The sequence below is a fragment of the Phyllostomus hastatus genome, unplaced genomic scaffold (assembly GCF_019186645.2).
Source record: "Phyllostomus hastatus isolate PE091 unplaced genomic scaffold, TTU_PhHast_1.1 phas_scaffold_216, whole genome shotgun sequence".
Classification (NCBI taxonomy): domain Eukaryota; kingdom Metazoa; phylum Chordata; class Mammalia; order Chiroptera; family Phyllostomidae; genus Phyllostomus; species Phyllostomus hastatus.
The window spans coordinates 12,642,580-12,662,058 of record NW_025334018.1 but is presented as its reverse complement, the minus strand read 5'-3'; the positions used below and the strand labels follow the sequence as shown (position 1 = coordinate 12,662,058).

The 19,479-nt window shown below is 38.3% G+C and overlaps 2 protein-coding genes across 5 annotated transcripts in view; both read right to left on the bottom strand.

Moving 5' to 3' along the window:
- Positions 1 to 4,294, bottom strand: part of CSDE1 (cold shock domain containing E1) — a 33,434-nt gene extending 29,140 nt beyond the window's left edge. For all 4 annotated transcript variants that reach the window (XM_045816489.1, XM_045816490.1, XM_045816491.1 and 1 more), the window contains exon 1: positions 4,195 to 4,294. The gene's annotated coding sequence lies outside the window, so the exon portion shown is untranslated. The remainder of the gene's footprint in view (positions 1 to 4,194) is intronic.
- A 7,657-nt stretch (positions 4,295 to 11,951) lies between these two features.
- On the bottom strand, positions 11,952 to 19,479 carry SIKE1 (suppressor of IKBKE 1). The gene is made up of 5 exons (XM_045816514.1): positions 19,236 to 19,479; positions 18,922 to 19,027; positions 17,728 to 17,870; positions 16,386 to 16,499; positions 11,952 to 14,144 (listed from the first exon to the last, which is right to left on the bottom strand). The coding sequence occupies exons 1-5, from the start codon at positions 19,392 to 19,394 to the stop codon at positions 14,043 to 14,045; spliced, it is 624 nt and encodes a 207-aa protein (XP_045672470.1). The 5' UTR covers positions 19,395 to 19,479; the 3' UTR covers positions 11,952 to 14,042.

Genomic DNA, 19,479 nt, shown 5'->3' with positions numbered 1-19,479 from the left:
CACTGAAGTCACGTGATTTACAGAGCACCAGTCAAAAATCTAAGGAACAACTTAAATGTGGATCCCTCTTCCAGACTGCTAAGTAATCAACTCCTTTCTCATTTGCTCCATATGTAAACAGTATCACCATTAGTTAATTACCAACTATTATGTCATGTTGTTACAGGAGTTAAAGCCAATTCCTCTTCTTGAACTGAAAAGCCAAATAGTCAATCCTTAGTTCACCTTTCACCTGTCTTAAATTTATTATCACCTGTTTTGTTATTTACTAGCTCTTTTCAGTTTGCTGCTTTACCTGAAAAGCCTAGCAGAAGCCAAGCACAGTGGGCACCAAATTAATAAATGTTGAACTAAAACAATTTGTGATCTCAGTAATCAATCTAAAATGTATCGCATAACCCAGTTTACCACTTTCACAAGTTATCCTCAAAGTTTGTACAAGCACACACTTGGGTAGAATATTAATGAAAGTCTACAAAAGTCTCCCACCAACTAACCCACCTTTTTTCAGAGTACCTTCCTCCTCTGAGAAGGGCAAAAGACCCAAACAGGCAGCACAAGAATGAGAAGGTTCTCTCTATTGTTGATTTGTTATGAACAATATTCTTGCCTTTAACTTTATAGTTCACATTTCTTGGTGCATTAACTCAAGTTAAAGTATATTACATTTTGCTATAATCTTCATAACTCAAGTGCTTAACAGGTTTTATTTCACTTTTACTGCAGCATCTAAGGAAAGTAATTAACCATCTTCAACTTTTGTCATCACCATGTTGAATGGAAATATTAGAAAAATCTAATTGCTCCAACTATCTTCTTGTGCACGCTTAATAATAATGATGATGCACTGTTAGGTACCTTACCAGCTACTAAATTATTAGAAATTATATATCCATCTATCACTTAACTGCTTCTACATACACTAATACTTTGAAACAGGGCAAATGCCAGTGTGGGAAAAGCTGAAGAAATGCTTCAGACACAAAGTTAGGTAATAGTGTAGACCAGCACTGCCCAAAAGAAACATAATGCAAGTCATATACACGTAACTTAAAGATTTCTAGCAATCTTGTTGAAATTGAAACAGGTAAAACTATTCAGTTGAAATTATGTATCTTATTTAAGCAAATATATCCAAAATGTTATAATTTTCCACATGTAATCAATCTAAAAAAATGAGTTTCACATTCCTTGAAATTTAACGTTTATTTTAACAATTACAGCACATTTCAATTCAGAATTGTGTACAGTTCAAGTGCATAAACAGCCAGTCAAGGCTGGTAGCCACCACACTGGTCAGAGCAAGCACAGACTGGTAAGAGGAAAAGGCATTGGCATGAACAATAAAACAATACTAAGTATAAGGCCCCTGCGCAAAGACCTCCACTGAAAAGAGGAGGCCAGCAAGACCTAACAAACTTGACCATAGCAAGAGTTTGTACTTGCATCTGAGAAGCAGAAGTGCATTAACTAGCTGACTGTGTACTGGCTGTAGCTGAAAACCCGTGGATAGCCCACATGTTCAATGTGAAAAACTGCTGATCAGTTTACTTTCAACCACACACTAATGTTTTACCTCAGAATAAAAGGACATACTCTATACAAAAATGCTCCAAAAATAAAATTACCATTCAATACTTCTGAACAGAATACTGCCTAGAGAATACCATATTCAGTTTAGTACCCATAATGAAAAATGTAGTCTAACAGAATTCCTCAGTCTTGGCAGTATAAACTAAAAAAAAAAAAAAAGTTTTGTATTGATCTGTTTTTTAACTAGGTATTCACACATTCAAGTGGAAAACATTCTAGTATCAGACAAAGAAATTTTTAAAAAACTCCCGATTTGGCAGAAAGGATTTAAAAACAAGAAATGACTGGATTCAAGAAAACGAGTCCTTCGTACCACAGAAGTTTCACCACTGCAGACATTCCAGCGATTAAATCTTTAAAAATAGTTACAACTCTAGCTGTAACTATTATGAAAAAAATCCTACAAGTTTTATAGTTATCTGTAAGACAATTTGGGTCAAAGGTTTCCAAGTAATTTCCTTGCTTTTGGAAAAGACAGAGCTTAAAAAAGCAAATCAATTCTTTGTGTTTCTTTAACAAGATCACAAGATTTAAATTTTTTTTTGGTAATACAGCTCCAAAATTCAACTCCTTAAAAATCTATCCAAACGCATTTGCATGTTTCAAATGCCTTGTCAAGAGTATGCCTCTCACAATGTGAATAAACTTAATGCCACAGAACTGTACATTAAAAAAAAAAGGTTAGCATGGTTATTGTATGCACATTTTATCATAATTTAAAAGAAAATATTTTTTAAGAATGTTGGATGGCCCCGAAGTGTGTCTTTAGGTAGGAGGAGAGGAAAACAGGAGTAGGATAAACCATGACTGCATGTCCGTTTTCACACTCATTTTTGATTTGCTAGGATTTACTAGAATTTTCAACCACATTCTAAAGGTCATACTTGTTAAGCCAGAACTTATTTACAAAAAAAGAAAACCTATCTTCCATGTCTCAAATACTTTACTTTTCAACTCAGCTGCTATAAATACTCATCTCCACGGTAAACATCCAGAGCAGCTGCAAACACTACCATCTCTTTCATTTCCACTCGAACCACTATCATATTTTATTTTGGGCCGAGGGCTAAAAAGAAACAAGGATGAATATTTGTCTGGATTTTATGACTCAGGCGTATGCCTTTTCAAGTGCATAAGCCCCCTGCTTAACTACACCAAGAATACCCTTTATTAGTATCGAAAGGACACCAAGATATATTGCCCCCAATGTAGTATTGAGAATGCATGCCTTCTAGAAACCCAAAATGAAAATTACTCAGCGTTTAACCTAGAATAACTAATATTAGGAGAACTGTAACTTAATATCTATATTTTACAGACCGGTAGCTCTGGAAGAGAGCTGCCAGTTCATATGTCTTGATAAAAAGCGAAGTCTCTCAAAAGAAACAGATTTAACTACCAGTGTCTTCGAGTGTTCTCCTTTTCCCTCCACCCTGTTTAAAGAGGACTACATTCACTCACTTTAGGTGCAAAACAAGTAAATTGCCTAGCACAACAATGTTCCGATTTTCGTGTTTGCAGATTGGGATGCTGTTTTAGGTGGCGTTCCCTGCCTCACTTCTGAGCCAAACGAGAGGAACCATCTGGATGTTTCTAAAGGAAAACCTTAAAGCAAAAGAACCGTGTCTCTTAAGACTTCGTACTGGTAAAACATCGGATAGTAAAGGCCTAGAAAGTGTCTCCGATCACAGCTCTAAAAAACCAACTCTACAATGACGGAGCCAAGCCGACCATTGCACAATGTGGGGCTGGCTCTTGCAACATATGAGCTAGAGTGGATGGTGAGGAGGATGGATTCCACTAAGTTCCCACAGAGCACGCCCTAACCTCAGGTTAGAAGGGTGAGTGAGTGCCATGTGCCTAGGATTAGGGGCTGGTTCCCTTTCTCGATCAGCCGAAGGGGAGGCGAAGAGGGGAAGGTAGAGTGCAGTGGAAATAAGGATGACAACTCGGCCGCACTACAGTGCTAAACGTGGCTGGGTAAAAGAGGTGTCTTTAGGCAGAGATGAAGCGGGGCCTTAGCCCATACACAAAGGAGGAGCCACTGCCGCACTGCGCTCTGGTACTCGTCAGATCCTCAAGCAGGTGACAGCCGGGATCTATAGGGTCGACTTAGGGTAGGCCCTTTTCCTCTGCCTCTGGCTCTTTCAGCCTCACACAAAGGACCGCGCCACCACCCCCTCGCCCCGCCCGCCGGGACTTGTAGTTCCCGTTTCCCGCTCCAAACCGCAGAAGAGGAAGCGGTCAGACTACAATTCCCAGCAGCCTCCGCGCCCTAGCCCCGCACCCCGCCTCCATCTTGGCTGCGGTCGGAGCCTCCATTTTCGCTCCTCTCTCCCTTTTGGTCACTGCCACCGCCACCACGCGCGGCCGCCTGGCCTTGACTTCTCGCTTCGACTCTGCGGCCTGACGTGAGGCCTACAGTTGAACGAGGATCGGGCGTAAAAGCCCGAGGCAGAGATTCAGGGTTGTATTTTCCCTACCCGGAGCTTTAGGGGGGCCCACTTTGACTTAGAAGTTTCTCCCGTTAGTCTTGGTCTTCTCATATGCCCTTAGCCTGGCTTCTAGCTACCCACAATTGGACCCTAGGGTCGTACTTACCCCAACAGCTCAGCGCCCCCTCTCCAGCGCCGCCATAAGCAGCACGGCCCGGTACGTAGGAATAAATCTCGCTTTTCTCGCGAGAGTTGCGGGCTCCAAGCGCGTGCACAGGAAGGGGAGGGGAGTGTATTCCTAATACGCTTGCGTACCAGGACTGAGTGACGCCCGCTGGTAAGCTTTGCTTAACCAATATGGTCGCAACGTTCCACTACGTTTCCGCCCCAATAAACTGGGGGAAGCAATCTCGGTATTTTCTGACAAGGCTGGGACTCTCGGGACGGGGTGGCAGGTGACTTTTTGACGTTTCTGATCTTTGCTAACCGGAATATGGTAGAAGCAGATGGACATGGGTAAACCTTGAGGGCGAATAATTTAGAGGGCATATCCAGCAATACCATATAAAGGATTTCTGTTTTCCCAGCAATGATCCAGAAGCCCCCAAGCCCCAGTTTCTCCTCACAGTGCAAACCTTCCTTTTGTTTTCTGTTATGTTAGACTGGACTTTTCATTAGTATAGGTCACGGTTTTAACATGGTGATGTTAAAGTCTTAGGTGAGACCTTTGTCGCCTAGAAACTGTATTGCTTGCAACAGACGAGCAAGGCAGCATAATCATTAAACACAGAAACAGGCCCCTTTAACTGACCTTTCTAGTTATCCATGGTGTATCAAGTAATCAAAGAGGCTGAATCAGTAACCAAAAGATTGAAATCAGAGCAAACCATCTTGAGTTCTAAGAGGAGGCGGTATCCTGATTCTCACGTTCAAAGATTTTCTCTCCACCTCAGTTACTATTGATCCAATCCGATACCACCTCTAACTTGCCTTTGTTGTTTGATGCTTTCCCACACTTGCCTAGGCATCGATATTTGCTTCACTTTCAACGCTTTCATAGCTCACTCTATTGTGATTATTAGTCTGTACTAGCTAATGATACTTTGGCACAGGGCCTGTGACCTTCATGTTTGCATCCGTGGTTCCTGACAGTGCCTGGCATAGACATCTCTCAAAATCTTGCTGAATGAATAGCACTGAACAGGGTAGAAATTGGAATGTTCTGTTGGGGAGATACAGAATGTCAACATATTGAAGCAGCTGTTTTGTTTCTTTTGTCCAATTTTTAAAATAAAATTGTACTTACTTATTTTTCGAGCGGAAGGGAGGGAGAAAGGAAACATCAATGTGTGTGGTTGCCTGTTGAGGCTCCCCTACCGGGGACCTGGCCCCTAAGCCAGGCATGTGCCCTGACTGGGAATCAAAACAAGGATCCTTTGGATCACAGGTGGGCACTCAAGCCACTGAGCCACACCAGCCAGGGCTTCTTGTCCAATTCTTAAACTGAGATCTCCCTTTCCCAGCAATACATCTAGTCTGAATATTCTAAGCTAATATTACAGAGAAACTGCTCTGGGCTCTTGCTCTAGAAACAAGATCATGTGGAGCTGGGTAAAAGTAGAATTCAGCCTAAGAACATACATTCTCAAGTATCACAGCAATGGTAAATGTAAAAAATAATCGTCTCACTATATTCTGTAAGTATGATTCCTATTAATAAGAAAGAATAGTCTAGATTTCTACCATTACTTATAGCTCTTAAAGACCTTCTTAAACCATATAACCATTTTATCATCCTTGTTCTGAATGTCTCAACTTCCTTTAAATTCCCCTTAGATCCATATTTCGTATCAATTTACATTTAACAAGATGCAAATATACATAAACCCAGAAGCACACATTTTATCTTCCAATGCATAAAAGAAAGTAAAAGATGGAGTGATTTGATGTAAATCACTAGTTTAAATGATTTATTCTTTCTACAGGTACTACCCATAATTAGTGGTAAGTTTATTTTTAGAAGATCAGTATAATTTAAGGCAATAATTTTTCCTAGATTAATTTTGAGGAATAAAAACAAAATAGTTATCTTTTTACATTTAAAATTTATTTATTTATTTTTTTAGAGAGAGGGGAAGGAAGGGAGAAAGGTTGAGAAACATCAATGTGAGAGAGAAACCTTGATCAGTTGTTTCTCGCAAGCACCAGGACTGGAGACTGAACCCACAACTGAGGCTTGTGCCCTGACAGGAATGGAACCTGCAGCCTTTTGTTTTGTGGAACATCACCTAACCAACTGAGCCAAGCTGATTGGGGTTCTTTTTACATTAAAAAAAAAAAAACAGCAAAAAACTGAAGTTAGTTAAAGCAGAAACTTTTGAATTCACTGGGAAACCATTTCCAATGCAACAGGGTAGGCATGGATTTGGAAAAGATATTTAGTCTATTAAGGAATAACCATCAGAACAGAAAATTGCACATATTATTTTTGGTTATTTAGCATAACCTTTCTGAGAAGCTAAAGTCAACAATGAAATTGAAATTATTTTTTCCACTCTATAATTTCAATACACACACTTCTCTGGCATCTGTTTGAGAATCAAAAGTAAGCATCCTTTACACACTTATAAGGTTTTCTTGAGAAGTGATGGACGAGATTTTTGTCAGTTCTCTGTAACATAAGAAAAATTAGGTCAATGTAGAGGTTTTTAAAAAATAAGGCTATATTCATTTATAATTTTAAGGACTGTTTTTACTCTAACATAATGTCCTTCCTATTTAGGGAAGTTAAAGGAAACAAAATTATAGTAATAGTAGATGGTAAAAGGATCCATGTCCAAGACTTCAGGACAGGAAACAATTTCAAGCAAAAACTTTCAAAAGAATTATTATTTCAAAAAAGGTATGTAATTAAAATTTAGTCCTAGAAGCTTATACTCCAAAACCTTTTTTTAAAAAGACTTTATTTATTTAATTTTTAGAGAGGGGAAGAGGGAAACATCAATGTGTGGTTGCCTTTTGAGCATCCCCTACTGGGGGCCTGGCCTGTAACCCAGGCATGTGCCCTGATTGGGAATCAAACAAGTGACCCTTTGATTCACAGGCCAATGCGCAATCCACTGAGCCACACCAACCCAGGTGATAGTCCAAAACTTTTTATTCTTTAACAATCCTCCAAGCAGTTAAAATACATTATATAAATAAATAAGAAAGAATAATGATTACATAATATTCAAATTTAAATAAGAATGCAAAAGATTTATATAATCCTTCCCTATAAAAATGTCAACATTGCATTTAATGTTAGAATCAGTTGGACTTGCTAAGCTGCTGTGGTAAAAGTAACCACCATAAGATTTTGGCTCTGGGAACCAGCCAGAGGGAAGGGTGAAGCAAAAGAATATTTTTAGGTAACCTTAAATTAGATCTTCATGAAAACCAACTGCAGCTGGAATAAAATCCAAACTCTTGCCATGGCCTACAATATCCAAAATGACCTAGTCCTAACTAGGTTTGTAAACCCTGGTTCACTGTGATTCAATTCCACTGCCCTTTTGGTTCCTTGAACATTGCAAGTTCGTTTCTACTTCAGAACCTTTGCATTTACTGTTGCCTTTGCCTGGAATGCTCTTTCCCCAAATCATCACATACAGTATTTGTCACTTTCTCAGTTGGATTTCAGCTCAACTGTTATTTCCTTGCAAAGATCTTTTCTAAAGTACCTACTAGTACCATCACTTTAAAAAACATTAGTTTGTTTTATTATCTTCATAACATGTATTGCCATCCAAAATTAACACATTTATGAATTTAATTATTGCTTTTCTTCTGAACATTAGTATAAGCTTCAGTTCTGTTTGGTTCATCATTGTACCCTGTACATCTAGGTCAGTGACTGACAAAATAAGTGCTTAATAAATATTCATTAAATGAATTAGACTTAATTAAATCTAAAACAGTATTGATTGTATGAAACATTATGTACCACAAGGAGAAAATATGTTGGGGGAAATTGGGACAACTGTAGTAGCATAAACAATAAAGAAAAAAGAAAAATGACAAAGACTTAAAGAAAATGTTGACATTTTTAATGACATTTTTATTACTTAGAATTTTTATATTTATTAAGAGTTCTTTTGAATTTATTAGACCTGGACTTTTTATGTGTCACTCTCTTGTGTATAAATTAAAAAAAAAAAATCAAAGTAAGTTGGTTAGGGTATTCCTATAATTTCTTTGCAAAGCCCAACTCTTCTGAATATTTTAATAAATTTGACCATATTTTAAAAATTCCACTAAGAGGCAACTCCAAAATAAGTCAACAGATTAGAAGAATATATATTTGCAAAATATAAAACTGACAACGTATTAGTATCATGGATATATATTAAATTAGTACGTAAGTTCAAGAAAAGGAAAAAAGAAGGAATGACTTAAATGTCTATATTTAAAAAACCTGTACAAATAAACATTTGAAGTTATGTTCAGCCTCATTAATTGGGGAATGCATATTTGAGATAATGTTACTTACAAAAGAATTGGAAAAACAGTACGGAAATTTCCCATAAACCATTGACCCAGTTTCCTATGTTAATCTTACCTAACCATAGAACAATTTTCAAAACTAGAAAATTAACCTTGACACAATATTAACTGAAGTACAATGTATATTCAGGTTTCACTAGTTTTCTAATACCCATTTCTCCCAGAGTCAAACCCAGGATCCTACTCTCCTTAGCCTCCTCCCTCCTACAATTCCTCAGTCTTTCCTTGTCTTTCATGACCTGGAAGCTTTGGAACAGTATTAGTGAGATGTTTTGTAAACGTCCCTCAATTTGTTTTTGTCTGATGTTTCCCTTGATTAGATGGAGGTTATGCACTATTTGAAAGAATATTACAGAGGTGATATACCCTACTCATTGCATCCTCCAGGGGTATATGTTGAAATGTCCTATTGTTTACTGTTGACATAAGAATGTCTAAACCTGTACAGCTTATAAAAATTTAAGTCAAACAGAGGATGTGCCTGGAAGCAAGATCTCAACAGACAGAATGAGTGTGCAGCTTCTTTTATGTACTTGAAATTAGGGATCGTAAGGGTTACATGAAGGTGGGAGAAAGCAAGGCGGGGATTTGATTACTGGATAGTTAAGATTATGTGCTCTCTTGAGGGTGTTATGCTTTAGAAGGAAGGGTCTGAAATGGGGCATTTCAATGGCATGTTAGCCTAGGTGCACAGAAATAATGGACATGTCTTGCTTAAGGCAAAGATAGGCCTTTTACTAAAGAAGCTATGTGCCTGAGGTGTGACTGCCCACCATGACATGCCCAGTTAGGAATTTAGGATCATATCACCACATGAGGTTATTTTCCACAGAAACCCTTTTTGTTTTGGTCACATTACCTTAATCAGCTGGATGCAATGATGTCTGCCAGGATTCTTCATAATAAAATTACTATTTTTCCCTTTATAATTACTATTTGGGGGATACTTCGGGACCATACTTGTTTGAATAGTGTCTTCTCAAAATTCACATCTACTCAGAACCTCAGATTTGTGGCGTTCTTTGGAAATAGGGTCTTTTCAGATGTAAGCAAGTTAGAGCGAAGTCATGCTGGATCAGGGTAGACCATAATCTGGTGACCAGTGTCCTCAGAAGAGGGAGATTCAGACAAGAGACCTACAGGGAGAACACTAGGTGAAGACTGAGGCAGGCATGCCAAGAATGGCCAGGAGCTAGAAGAGGGGATGGAAGCCATCCTACCTCCAGAAAGAACCCACCTTGCCAACACTTTGGCTTCAGACTTCCAGCCTCCAGAACTGCGACAGAATGAATACATTTGTTTTAAGCCATCCAGTTTGCGGTAACTTGTTGTGGCAACTCCAGAAAACGAATGCAGAGACTAAACAAATAACGTTTTCTGCTTAGACTTTAGTCCATTAATTTTAACATATATTGGTGGATTTCTTTTTGGCTCATGGATATGCAGGTTATTTTCTGTACAGAATTATTCTTGGCCCACCAATAATACTGGTAATGCAGCATTTCCTAAGAGTGCTTCATTGTTGTCTTCAGGATTTTATTCCAAGCCACTAAAAGTCACTGTGGTAGGCAGAATTCTGATTCCCACCACATGTGGGAATCACAGAATTGTTGCACGCGCTTCTTGAGAATGGGCTGGACCTGTGCGTATTCAAGGACATCACTCTTATCTCCCTCTGGCAAAGGTATTACTGCAAGTTTATTTAAGATCTGTAATCAGTTGGATTAATCAGAGGGAGAATATTTTGATTAGGCCTAACCTAGTCAGGTGAGCTCTTGAGAGGGAGTCTGGAAGTGGGAGATAAGGATGATCTCTCCTGTTGGCCTTGAAGGCCTACAAGTTCAATACCTGCAGGGAAATGAATTTTGCCATATGAGTTTGAGAGGATCCAGAGCCTCGTTTGACACCTTGATTTCAGCTTTGTGAAATCCTGAAGAAAGAACCCCAATCAAGCTCTGCATGGATTTCTGACCCACAGAACTGCAAAATAATACATGGATGTTGCTTTAAACTGCTGAATTTGTGGTGACTTCTTATACAGCAATAGAAAACATACAGCTGTCCTCCAAGTTCTTATGCTGGCACTTTTTTGATCTTACAAGAAAGTGTTAATGAAAAATTCATAGAAAACAACTAAACTATTCCTTCCTCAAATGGTTCTTAGTTTGTTGATTGAAATATCAAGAGCTTGCCCTTTGCCTAGTCATGCTACCACGGATGCAAACCAACTTTGTCTATGTGCAGAATCAACCACACCACAACCCCTACATGTATAAGACATATCCCAATTTCAGAGGTGTTAAAAATAAAATAGAAATGAATCCTAGAATTAGGAAGATGCAGAAATTCACTTCTGTCAATTCCACATGTATTTCTAGGAGGCTCTATGAAATGTAGAGTGAATTGTAGTTCATCGAAGCTCTGAAGACTCTGCCTCTTTAGCATTCTTGGACAGTGACAAAAGGTACAGCACCCTAAGTGTCCTCAGAAGTTATTGGGGCCCTGGTTGGCTAGCTGTTGGTTAGAGCGTCATCCTGATACACCAAGGTTGCAGCTTTGATCCTTGGTCAGGGCACATACAAGTATCAAACAATGAATGTGTAAATAAGTACACCAACAAATCAATGTCTGTCTCTCAAATCAATAAATTAAAATATATAATATGCCTGGCTGGGTGGCTCAGTTGGTTGCAGTGTTGTCCCAATGCAACAAGGTTGTGGGTTCCACTCCCCATCAGGGCACATACAAGAATTAACCAATGAATGCATAAAAATACATGGAACAACAAACTGATGTTTCTCTCTCTCTCTAAAAGGTCAATACATAAAACATATATACATATTTTAAAAAAGAAGTTATCTGGGATGATTAGTAAATAAAAATTTCTGGATCCCATTTCCAAATTTCAATTTCAGTAGGTTGATGAACCATGTTTTGAGGAACACTGAACTAGACCTTAACTGTTTGAATCAAATTATGTCTAAGAATATAAGTCAAGGTAATAAAAGTAAATATTGGTAATATTTAAGCATTTTCAAGATACTTCCAAATTTAATTTCAATTTTATAATTTGATCTGGAATCACATAATTTGATTTCTAATCATGAGGAAATCTCTAAAACCATTTCAAAAACAACTATTTGTAGAGTTAACTGCTGCCTACATTGTGTTAATTACAAAATATTTATGAAAATGCTGTCTACCTAACAGGTTGCTATACATGTGAAAAATAAACCTTTGCACTTCCTAATAATTAGACTCATTACTGACTAAAATTAGCTGACATTTTCTAAATTAGGTTTTTATTACAAAGATAAGTTTGTACTGATTTTGCAAACCAGTCCAGTCCCTCCATCCACTGCAAAGAAAACATTAATATTTACATAAAGTGAAAAAACATTCTTTTACTTTGCATTTTAATGATACATTATCTTCAAAGCATTAACACCAGCCAGAATTTATATCATGTATAGTGCTGACAGCTAGACTCATTCATACTTAAAGCTTTTGATTTGCCAGGGGAAAAGTGGGCATACACATCTATCCAGAGACGCAAAGCACTTTAAAAACAACTTAAAAGAACCTAAGACAGATAAAGGGACACCATGTTTCACTTCAAGGGGCCATTTGACTACCACTTTCACTGAAAAGTGGCCATGGCAGCTGACAAATGGCATAGGGGACCTACCTTCTGAACTGGAATTGCAGCACATGTGGTGGGACTTAGGGCGTATACTTCAAGGCAAATGGCTGGGCTAAAAGTTTACTTACCTCTTGGGAAGTGAGATAAAGGTGCCCACACTTGGGGTAGACATGTTTTTTTTTTCAAATTATATGCAGGACTTTGAATAGAAACTTGATAAATTCTAAAAGAACATATACAAATTTGTTAAAGCTCACTACTGAAAGCAAAGTCCATTAGTATTACCAATGGGATCAGATGCTCTTAGGATATCTTGGAGAGATCTTGTTTTAGTGGGAATTTTTTACAGCAGTACAAAAGAAATTTTATACCACACAAAACACTAACAGAGAACTCTTTAATGCTGTGCTTCTCCCATGTACTATGATGCTTAATGTTATTAGAAAATATTGACAGGTTTAGCATTCATTATTTCAGTTTTTGGGGAGCAAACCTAAATTGACAGTATAACATGAAGTGATGTGAGTAAACTGAGATGGGGGAATGAGATGATGAATGAGCCTGGCTGACGACTCAGCACTTGAATCTCAACACTGCTTGGTTGCCCACACAGCACTATGAATGTGATAACTCTCATTGAGTGATAAATCTTGCTTCCTTGTGAAAAATGGATCTAAAATGAAAGCCAATTATTGGTACTTGTAATAAAAGATTTCCAAGTAACTGATGGTTCTTAATTATAAACAGAAATTATATATAAATTAAATAGTAGAATGTAGTACCTGAGAACTAAGATGTGAATAAACCTACTATATGCTCTTCACGCTAGGTAAACCACCTAAGTTTAAGATTTCCTAGTAGGAAAAAATTGAAAAATTGATTATGAATATCTAAGAGAACAAATAAAAGCTTTTAGCATTTGAACTAAGTGTGCATGTGTATGTCCACATACACAAGACTAATCTCTCAGCATTCTTCGAACATATGACTATCCTACTATTGGGAAAAAACAGCTGACTTACTATTTTTTTTATCTTCACCCGAGGACATTTTTTCATTGCTTTTAGAGAGCGAGAGGAAGGAAGAGAAACAGCCATTCGAGGGAGAAGCATCAATTGGTTGCCTCCTGTATGCATCTGGACGGGGAACTGAACCCGCAACATTTCGGTTATGGGACGACACTCCCTCCAACTGAGCCACACTGGCCAGGGCCAGCTGACTTATTTTCAAGTGTTTCCTGGAGACTAGCAGTAGGTTCTCTCAAATTAAGAGTAAAGACACAGGCCATGAAGTGCAAACTCTTAGCACCAGAGAGACTTACAACTTCATAGAAGGTGAATGGCATTACAGATCAGAGAATTTGCCAATCTAGTTCTGCAGAATTTTGTTTTTCTCAAATGGAGAATAATCCGGGTTTATGCCAAATAGACTTAAGAAGTTAATCTCTTCAAATTTTTTCATAATTATGATTTACAATCCTATATAAAATCAAATCACTGCCTTATAATACAATGCTCAAAGATTCAGAGATGTGAAAAACCAAAAATGAACTGAAAACCCAGTTTATAGAAATCGAGGTCCCAGAAATGAAAATTAAACATTGTCTCTTAGAGAAGGGAATGGTGAAATTCAGTGCGTATTTTCACTAACACACCCAAAAACTGTTTTGTGGACAGCCAACTTTGACTGCCAATTCTAAACTGCCACCTGATTTCTTTTATCAACACTAAATCAAGTCTGAGGCAAGACATTGAAAGGACAATGCTCAAATAGAAAGATAATGTCCTTCCTTAGTAAACAATCTCTAGCTGTCATTCAGCAGCTGGTTATTTGATGGCTTGAGAAGCAGTGTCCATTGAGTTTTCCTTTCTGACCTGAAGCGACTCACTGCTGATGGACAATAATTCTCGAAGTTCCTTATTTTCAAGCTGAAAAAAAGAAAGAAAAAGTATATGTTTATTTCAGGTATGTTGACTTTCAAACAGCATCAGAACACATCGTTTTGTCCAGGAACAGAAAGCCTACTATTTCAATTTTTAAAGTTTTAAGGAAACAAAATAAGAATTTCCTAATCTACTACTTATTTATTTTTTGAACAAATACTTAATGAGCAATTTTTATATGCTACCTGTTAAGACTACAAAAACAAACAAAAAACAAAAGAACAAGATTCCTCTCCACTGGAGGAATTCACTACTTGTCATACTCGTCACGGTTCCCCCAAGTTTTACTACTGTTTCTTCTATCTTTCAAATTCCTGGTAATATTTTCACTCCACTTAGTTCCTCTCCTAGATGCCCACAGTTTTGGAGAAAGGAAAGAAAGAGAAGAAACTACTTATTGGCCACACAACCAGGTACCATGTGGGTATCCTACATATATTATCTCAAACCATCTGTAGGGTATATATTATTCCTACATCATATCTCGTTAAGAGGAGGACACTGTGGCTCCCAAAACTCCAAAAACTTGTCCAAAATCAGATAACTGGGATGTGGTATTGCTGAGATCTTAATCCAATCAATGCCCATGTTTTTTCCACTTAAAGTAAAAAGTAGCATTTGTCAGCCCTGGCTGGCATAGCTCAGTGGATTGAGCGCTGGCTGCAAACCAAAGTGTTGCAGGTTTGATTCCCAGTCAGGGTACATGGGTTGCAGGCCATGACCCCCAGCAACTGCACATTGATGTTTCTCTCTCCCTCCCTTCCCTCTCTAAAAATAAATAAATAAAATCTAAAAAAAAATAGCAGCATTTGTCTCACGTTTTCTTAGGACTGCTTCCATAACGTAAGTTGTTCTATCATTTGAGCTAACTCCTAACTCCTTGGGACCTTGTCACTCCCTTTATTTCCAAATAGGGCAGTTAGCACTCTTTATCCTTCTTCTCTCTGCAGGAAATTCTGCTAAACCGTAGTGTGTTCAGGCTTCAACAAAAGTCAGAGCCCACGGTCATGAAATCTACCATGTAAAGTGCTTTCCCCAGTACTTTGGGTCTCTCTCCTAGCATTCATATACCATTTCATATCATATAAGTACAGTAAGTTTTCACTTAATGTCATCAATAGGTGCTGTGACTTTAAGCAAAAACAATGTATGAAGAAACCGACTTCACCACAGGCTGAACAGTACACAGGAGAGTTCAGCTCCTGTGGCATCTCACCAACGTTGGAGTGAAATGACGCTGAACGAAATGAAGTCATTCGAGGACCTGCTGCGCTAGTGTTACTCCTTCCCCTAGCCTCCCAGTGGGGACCCTCGCTTTCCGTTCCTCTGGTGTTTCTCAGAGGGCCCGTGATGGCATCTGGTGATAAGCAACATTCCAACCACCTAGAATGACGTTTCTCCCTAACAATTTTATGGGTGCACTAACACTCCAGGCCTTTCTCTGTGAATTATTTCCATTTTAATCAAAATAGTACATGAAAATAGCTTAAAAAAATAAATAAAAACTACAAGCCTATAATATAATCAGTAGTCCTTTGGCTTTCTTTCTCAAAAGCACCCACTTTTAGTACTTTTATCTATTTCTTTAGTATTTACTTCTATTATTTTAAATAATATGCCAGTACTGCTATCTCTTTTCATCAACTTTAGAAATTATCTAGTTGACTTCCTTTTATGGCAGATGAGAGATTTTTTATTTTGATTTTTTCCCCAATAATTAATACTTGTGTTAAAGTATTATCCATATTAACAAAGAAGCCAACATCACAATATTGTTCAAAATCCATACACAAAAACAATATAGGAGAATGTTTTTCATGATTTTGTACAACAGTTTGCTGACTATAGTATAAATAAATACTAACCAAAAGAACCAAATGGGGACATACAAATGTCCCTTTTTTCACTGTATTTTTCCCAATACCATTTATCCTGTTTATACTCCCCTCCCCACCAAGAGATTTCTAACTGACATGTAATTTGTCCCTTCCACACTCAGCCCCCTTGGAAAGATGATATCTCAATTTCCTGCCAGTACGTCATAGGCATTTTCATTGTTTGCTGCTGGTTACATTTCCTTTTTTGAAAAGGGTGCGAAGTTTTAACGTTACATCTGCAGCACACAGAAAACACCAATACACCGCAGTGACAGGAGAGCAGTGGCATCCCTGCCAGACTCCGAAAGCGCCCTGAAATACTGTGAACCGAAAACAGCAACAATCTTACCTCTAACTGGGCTAGTTTCTCCTGAACCTTACAAAACTGGTCATCATCCACTTGAACTGCTTTCCTCATCACCTCTCCCATTTCACAGATTCTGTCAATCTGACTCTCAATTTCCTGTGAAGATATTAATACACAAAAAAAGGTTAAAAAGTCATCTTTTCTACAGATATAAAGTTCATGAGAACATCTACATTAAGATGTTAAAAAGTTCATTAAATCTATGCTACAGAGTTTACGCAAGAGTTTGACTATAACCTGAGTCCTCAGGTATGAAGCCATAATAAAGTTATCTTGTGGTACCCACAAACAATTTGTTTTCAAAAGATCGATTCTAGTCTAATCACCCCCTGGATGTTGAACAACATCCCTAAGCACTTATTAACTTCAACTTGAATATTTCTATTGGCGAGAAGCTTACCACATTCCAAACTACCTTACTCCACCTTTGGAATGATCTTTTAACAAGTTTTTCTTATGAACTAAAATCTGTCCCCTTCAAGGTCCAAGTTTTCTTCTCCAGACTAAAGAAAATAAAGTTTCTTTTTCTCTTCCAGATGAAAGCCATCCACATATTTAAAATACTCCTGTTCCTTAAGACTTTTGTGTTAAGTCAGTAAAATGCTTTCCATGGAATCTAAGATGAATTTTTTCATAAATTCCACTGTAGCAAATAGTGAGGGACCAACTTATTAATCCAGGATTACATGATGCAGAACGTGTGAATATACAATGACAACTATAAAGTACTCCTCAGGTATAAGAATCATTCCTGGTCACCATAATCAACCAGTAGAATCTTTGCCATATAGATATAGAATCAGATATAGATATACATATATATATATAAACCATACTTTTCCCTCCTAATGAGTATGACATTATGTGGTTCACTGTAATAAACATTTCCTCACTGCCTGCTATGTGCCAGGTACTATGTTAGGGATAAAAGATGAATTCATACCCCTTATGTCCAAGAGCATATAATTCAGTGAAATGTACAATAATAACCAATCAAGTATTTACTGAACACCTTTGACACTAACTGGCATTACATTTGGTGGAAGAACTAATCACTGATTAACATTTTGGAAACAGATCTTGACAAGAGAGGAAGGAACCTGAGTTCTATTCAATTTAAAGGGCCTGACAGCCCCTTACCCCTTTTTTCTATTCACATCTTTACAAACCTACAGCGAAACCAACAGTGAATGTGACAAAAACATGAAAGGAAAACAAATTTACTTTTCTTCAAAAAAAAAAAACAAAAAACAGGCACACAAGCTAAAACAATGTCAAAATTTCAATTCAGTTAATTTAGAATCTATTCATCAAAGTTTCTTACTGCAGAGTGAGATTGGTGAGCTTTCAGGACTGGTTCAGCATCCACTGCTTTTTTAGCAACCATTAGCTGTAACATCTGTTTTCGGTATTTGCTCATGATGAGTTCCAAAGCATCCTGGTGTTCCTCCAAGGAAATCCATAGCTCTATCGAAAAATAAAATAACTTGGCAGTGATGCCTGAGAGATAGCTCTCAAAGCCAAACTTCTCATAGTTGAAATTTTATGACGCTCCATGAGATACTGTGACTCAAATTTGTAAATCAGTGTTTAAGGCCACAAAACACAACAGTTAAGGTCAATGTGAAACAACTTTCTAGACCGAGGCAGCATAGTTTGGTAGAAACGTGGGATTTGTAAACAGAAGGCATGGGTTTGAGTTCAGTTTTGCAAGTTGCTAGCTTAATACTCTTAAGCAAATCATTTAACCTCTCTGAGTCTATTTCCTGTCTGCACTGTAATAACCAATACCTGGCTCATCTACCTTAATGCGAAAACACAAGAACACAATGGAATGACACACAGGGTCCAGCAGAGGTCATGCCTGCCTGAGTGGGGTTGGTAGAGTAGTAATATGGGTGTAATAATTTCTAGTTTTAATTTAAACATTTCACCTAAAATGTCAAATGGTGTGCTTGAGTGTGATATTATCATGTTACAGAATTACATGCCTATGATTTTGTAATAAAACAGGGGCGCTATTTCTGCCAGACCCTGTATGTGCAAGCCCTCTGTAAACTGGTATACAAGTAACTGTTCATACTGTTATTAATGATGTACTTCCCAAACCTAACACTATACATCCTAAGTATAAACTTTAGCCCTTCCATTTCAATCTTAACTTTAGAATATTTGAGTATTTCAACTTTAAATTTTAATCCCTTGAGAATATTAACTTTTGTTATGCAAGCCTCCATCTGGGGAATGCCCAAATAAGCCAGGCAACAATTCAACTCTACTAAGCACCCCTTTGACAAGATGCCTATAAATACAACCTCAACGAGACAACTTTGAAAAGGGTAATGTAACAAACTTTAGTTTACTGGGCCAGCACAGGACGATTCTATTACTAAAGGTGCTGACCTGGAAATACACATAGCATACGCACTTTAGTAAACAGTTGGGCAGTTTTGCAAGAACTTGACATTTTACTGGGTATGAGAAAAATCATAAAACTACACAAAAAGGCCTGACTAACCTCTGTTTTCCTGCTGTAAGTCTCTAATCTGTGTATTCTCTTGGGACAGCAGAATGTGAGGTTTGTATTTGGACATGTCCTTTATATCCGATGCATCCTCTTGATACTAGACGAACAGAGACAGACTAAGTGCGCCGTAAACAGAACAGCCGCGACGCAACTTGAAGAGGCAGGAGTCAGGGCTCCAGGGCAGAAAGGTCTCACCGCCGCACCGAGTCCAGGAATAATTTCCGGGCCGAGGTCCCACCTGACCTCTCCCTCCACCCGCCAGGTACCCAGAACCTCTAGGCACCGACCCCTGCCCTCTGCCTGACCTGTTCCGGAAGCGCTGTTCCCGCCTCTCGCATAGCTGCCACCCGCCGGTGCAGCGCCGCGGACTGATCCACCAGCGACTCGGCGGCCGCATCGTGCTCCCGCAGCCTCTCCAGCAGCGTCTTAGCGTCTGTCAGGATTTTCTCGATGGTGCAGCTCATAGCGACCGCCGGACCACAACCCCAACACTGTTTACTCGAGCGACTAGCTCAGAACCTCCCCCAACCTGTCTTAGTCACGGACGTC

What these genes read in the sequence shown, in the direction of transcription:
- SIKE1 (XM_045816514.1), bottom strand. Translation starts at nt 19,394, where the DNA reads ATGAGCTGCACCATCGAGAAAATCCTGACAGACGCTAAGACGCTGCTG. An exon ending in GAACAGCGCTTCCGGAACAG is followed by an intron (nt 19,028 to 19,235) that starts GTCAGGCAGAGG and finishes CTGTTCGTCTAG; the next exon opens with TATCAAGAGGATGCATCGGA. An exon ending in CTTACAGCAGGAAAACAGAG is followed by an intron (nt 17,871 to 18,921) that starts GTTAGTCAGGCC and finishes ATTTTTCGATAG; the next exon opens with AGCTATGGATTTCCTTGGAG.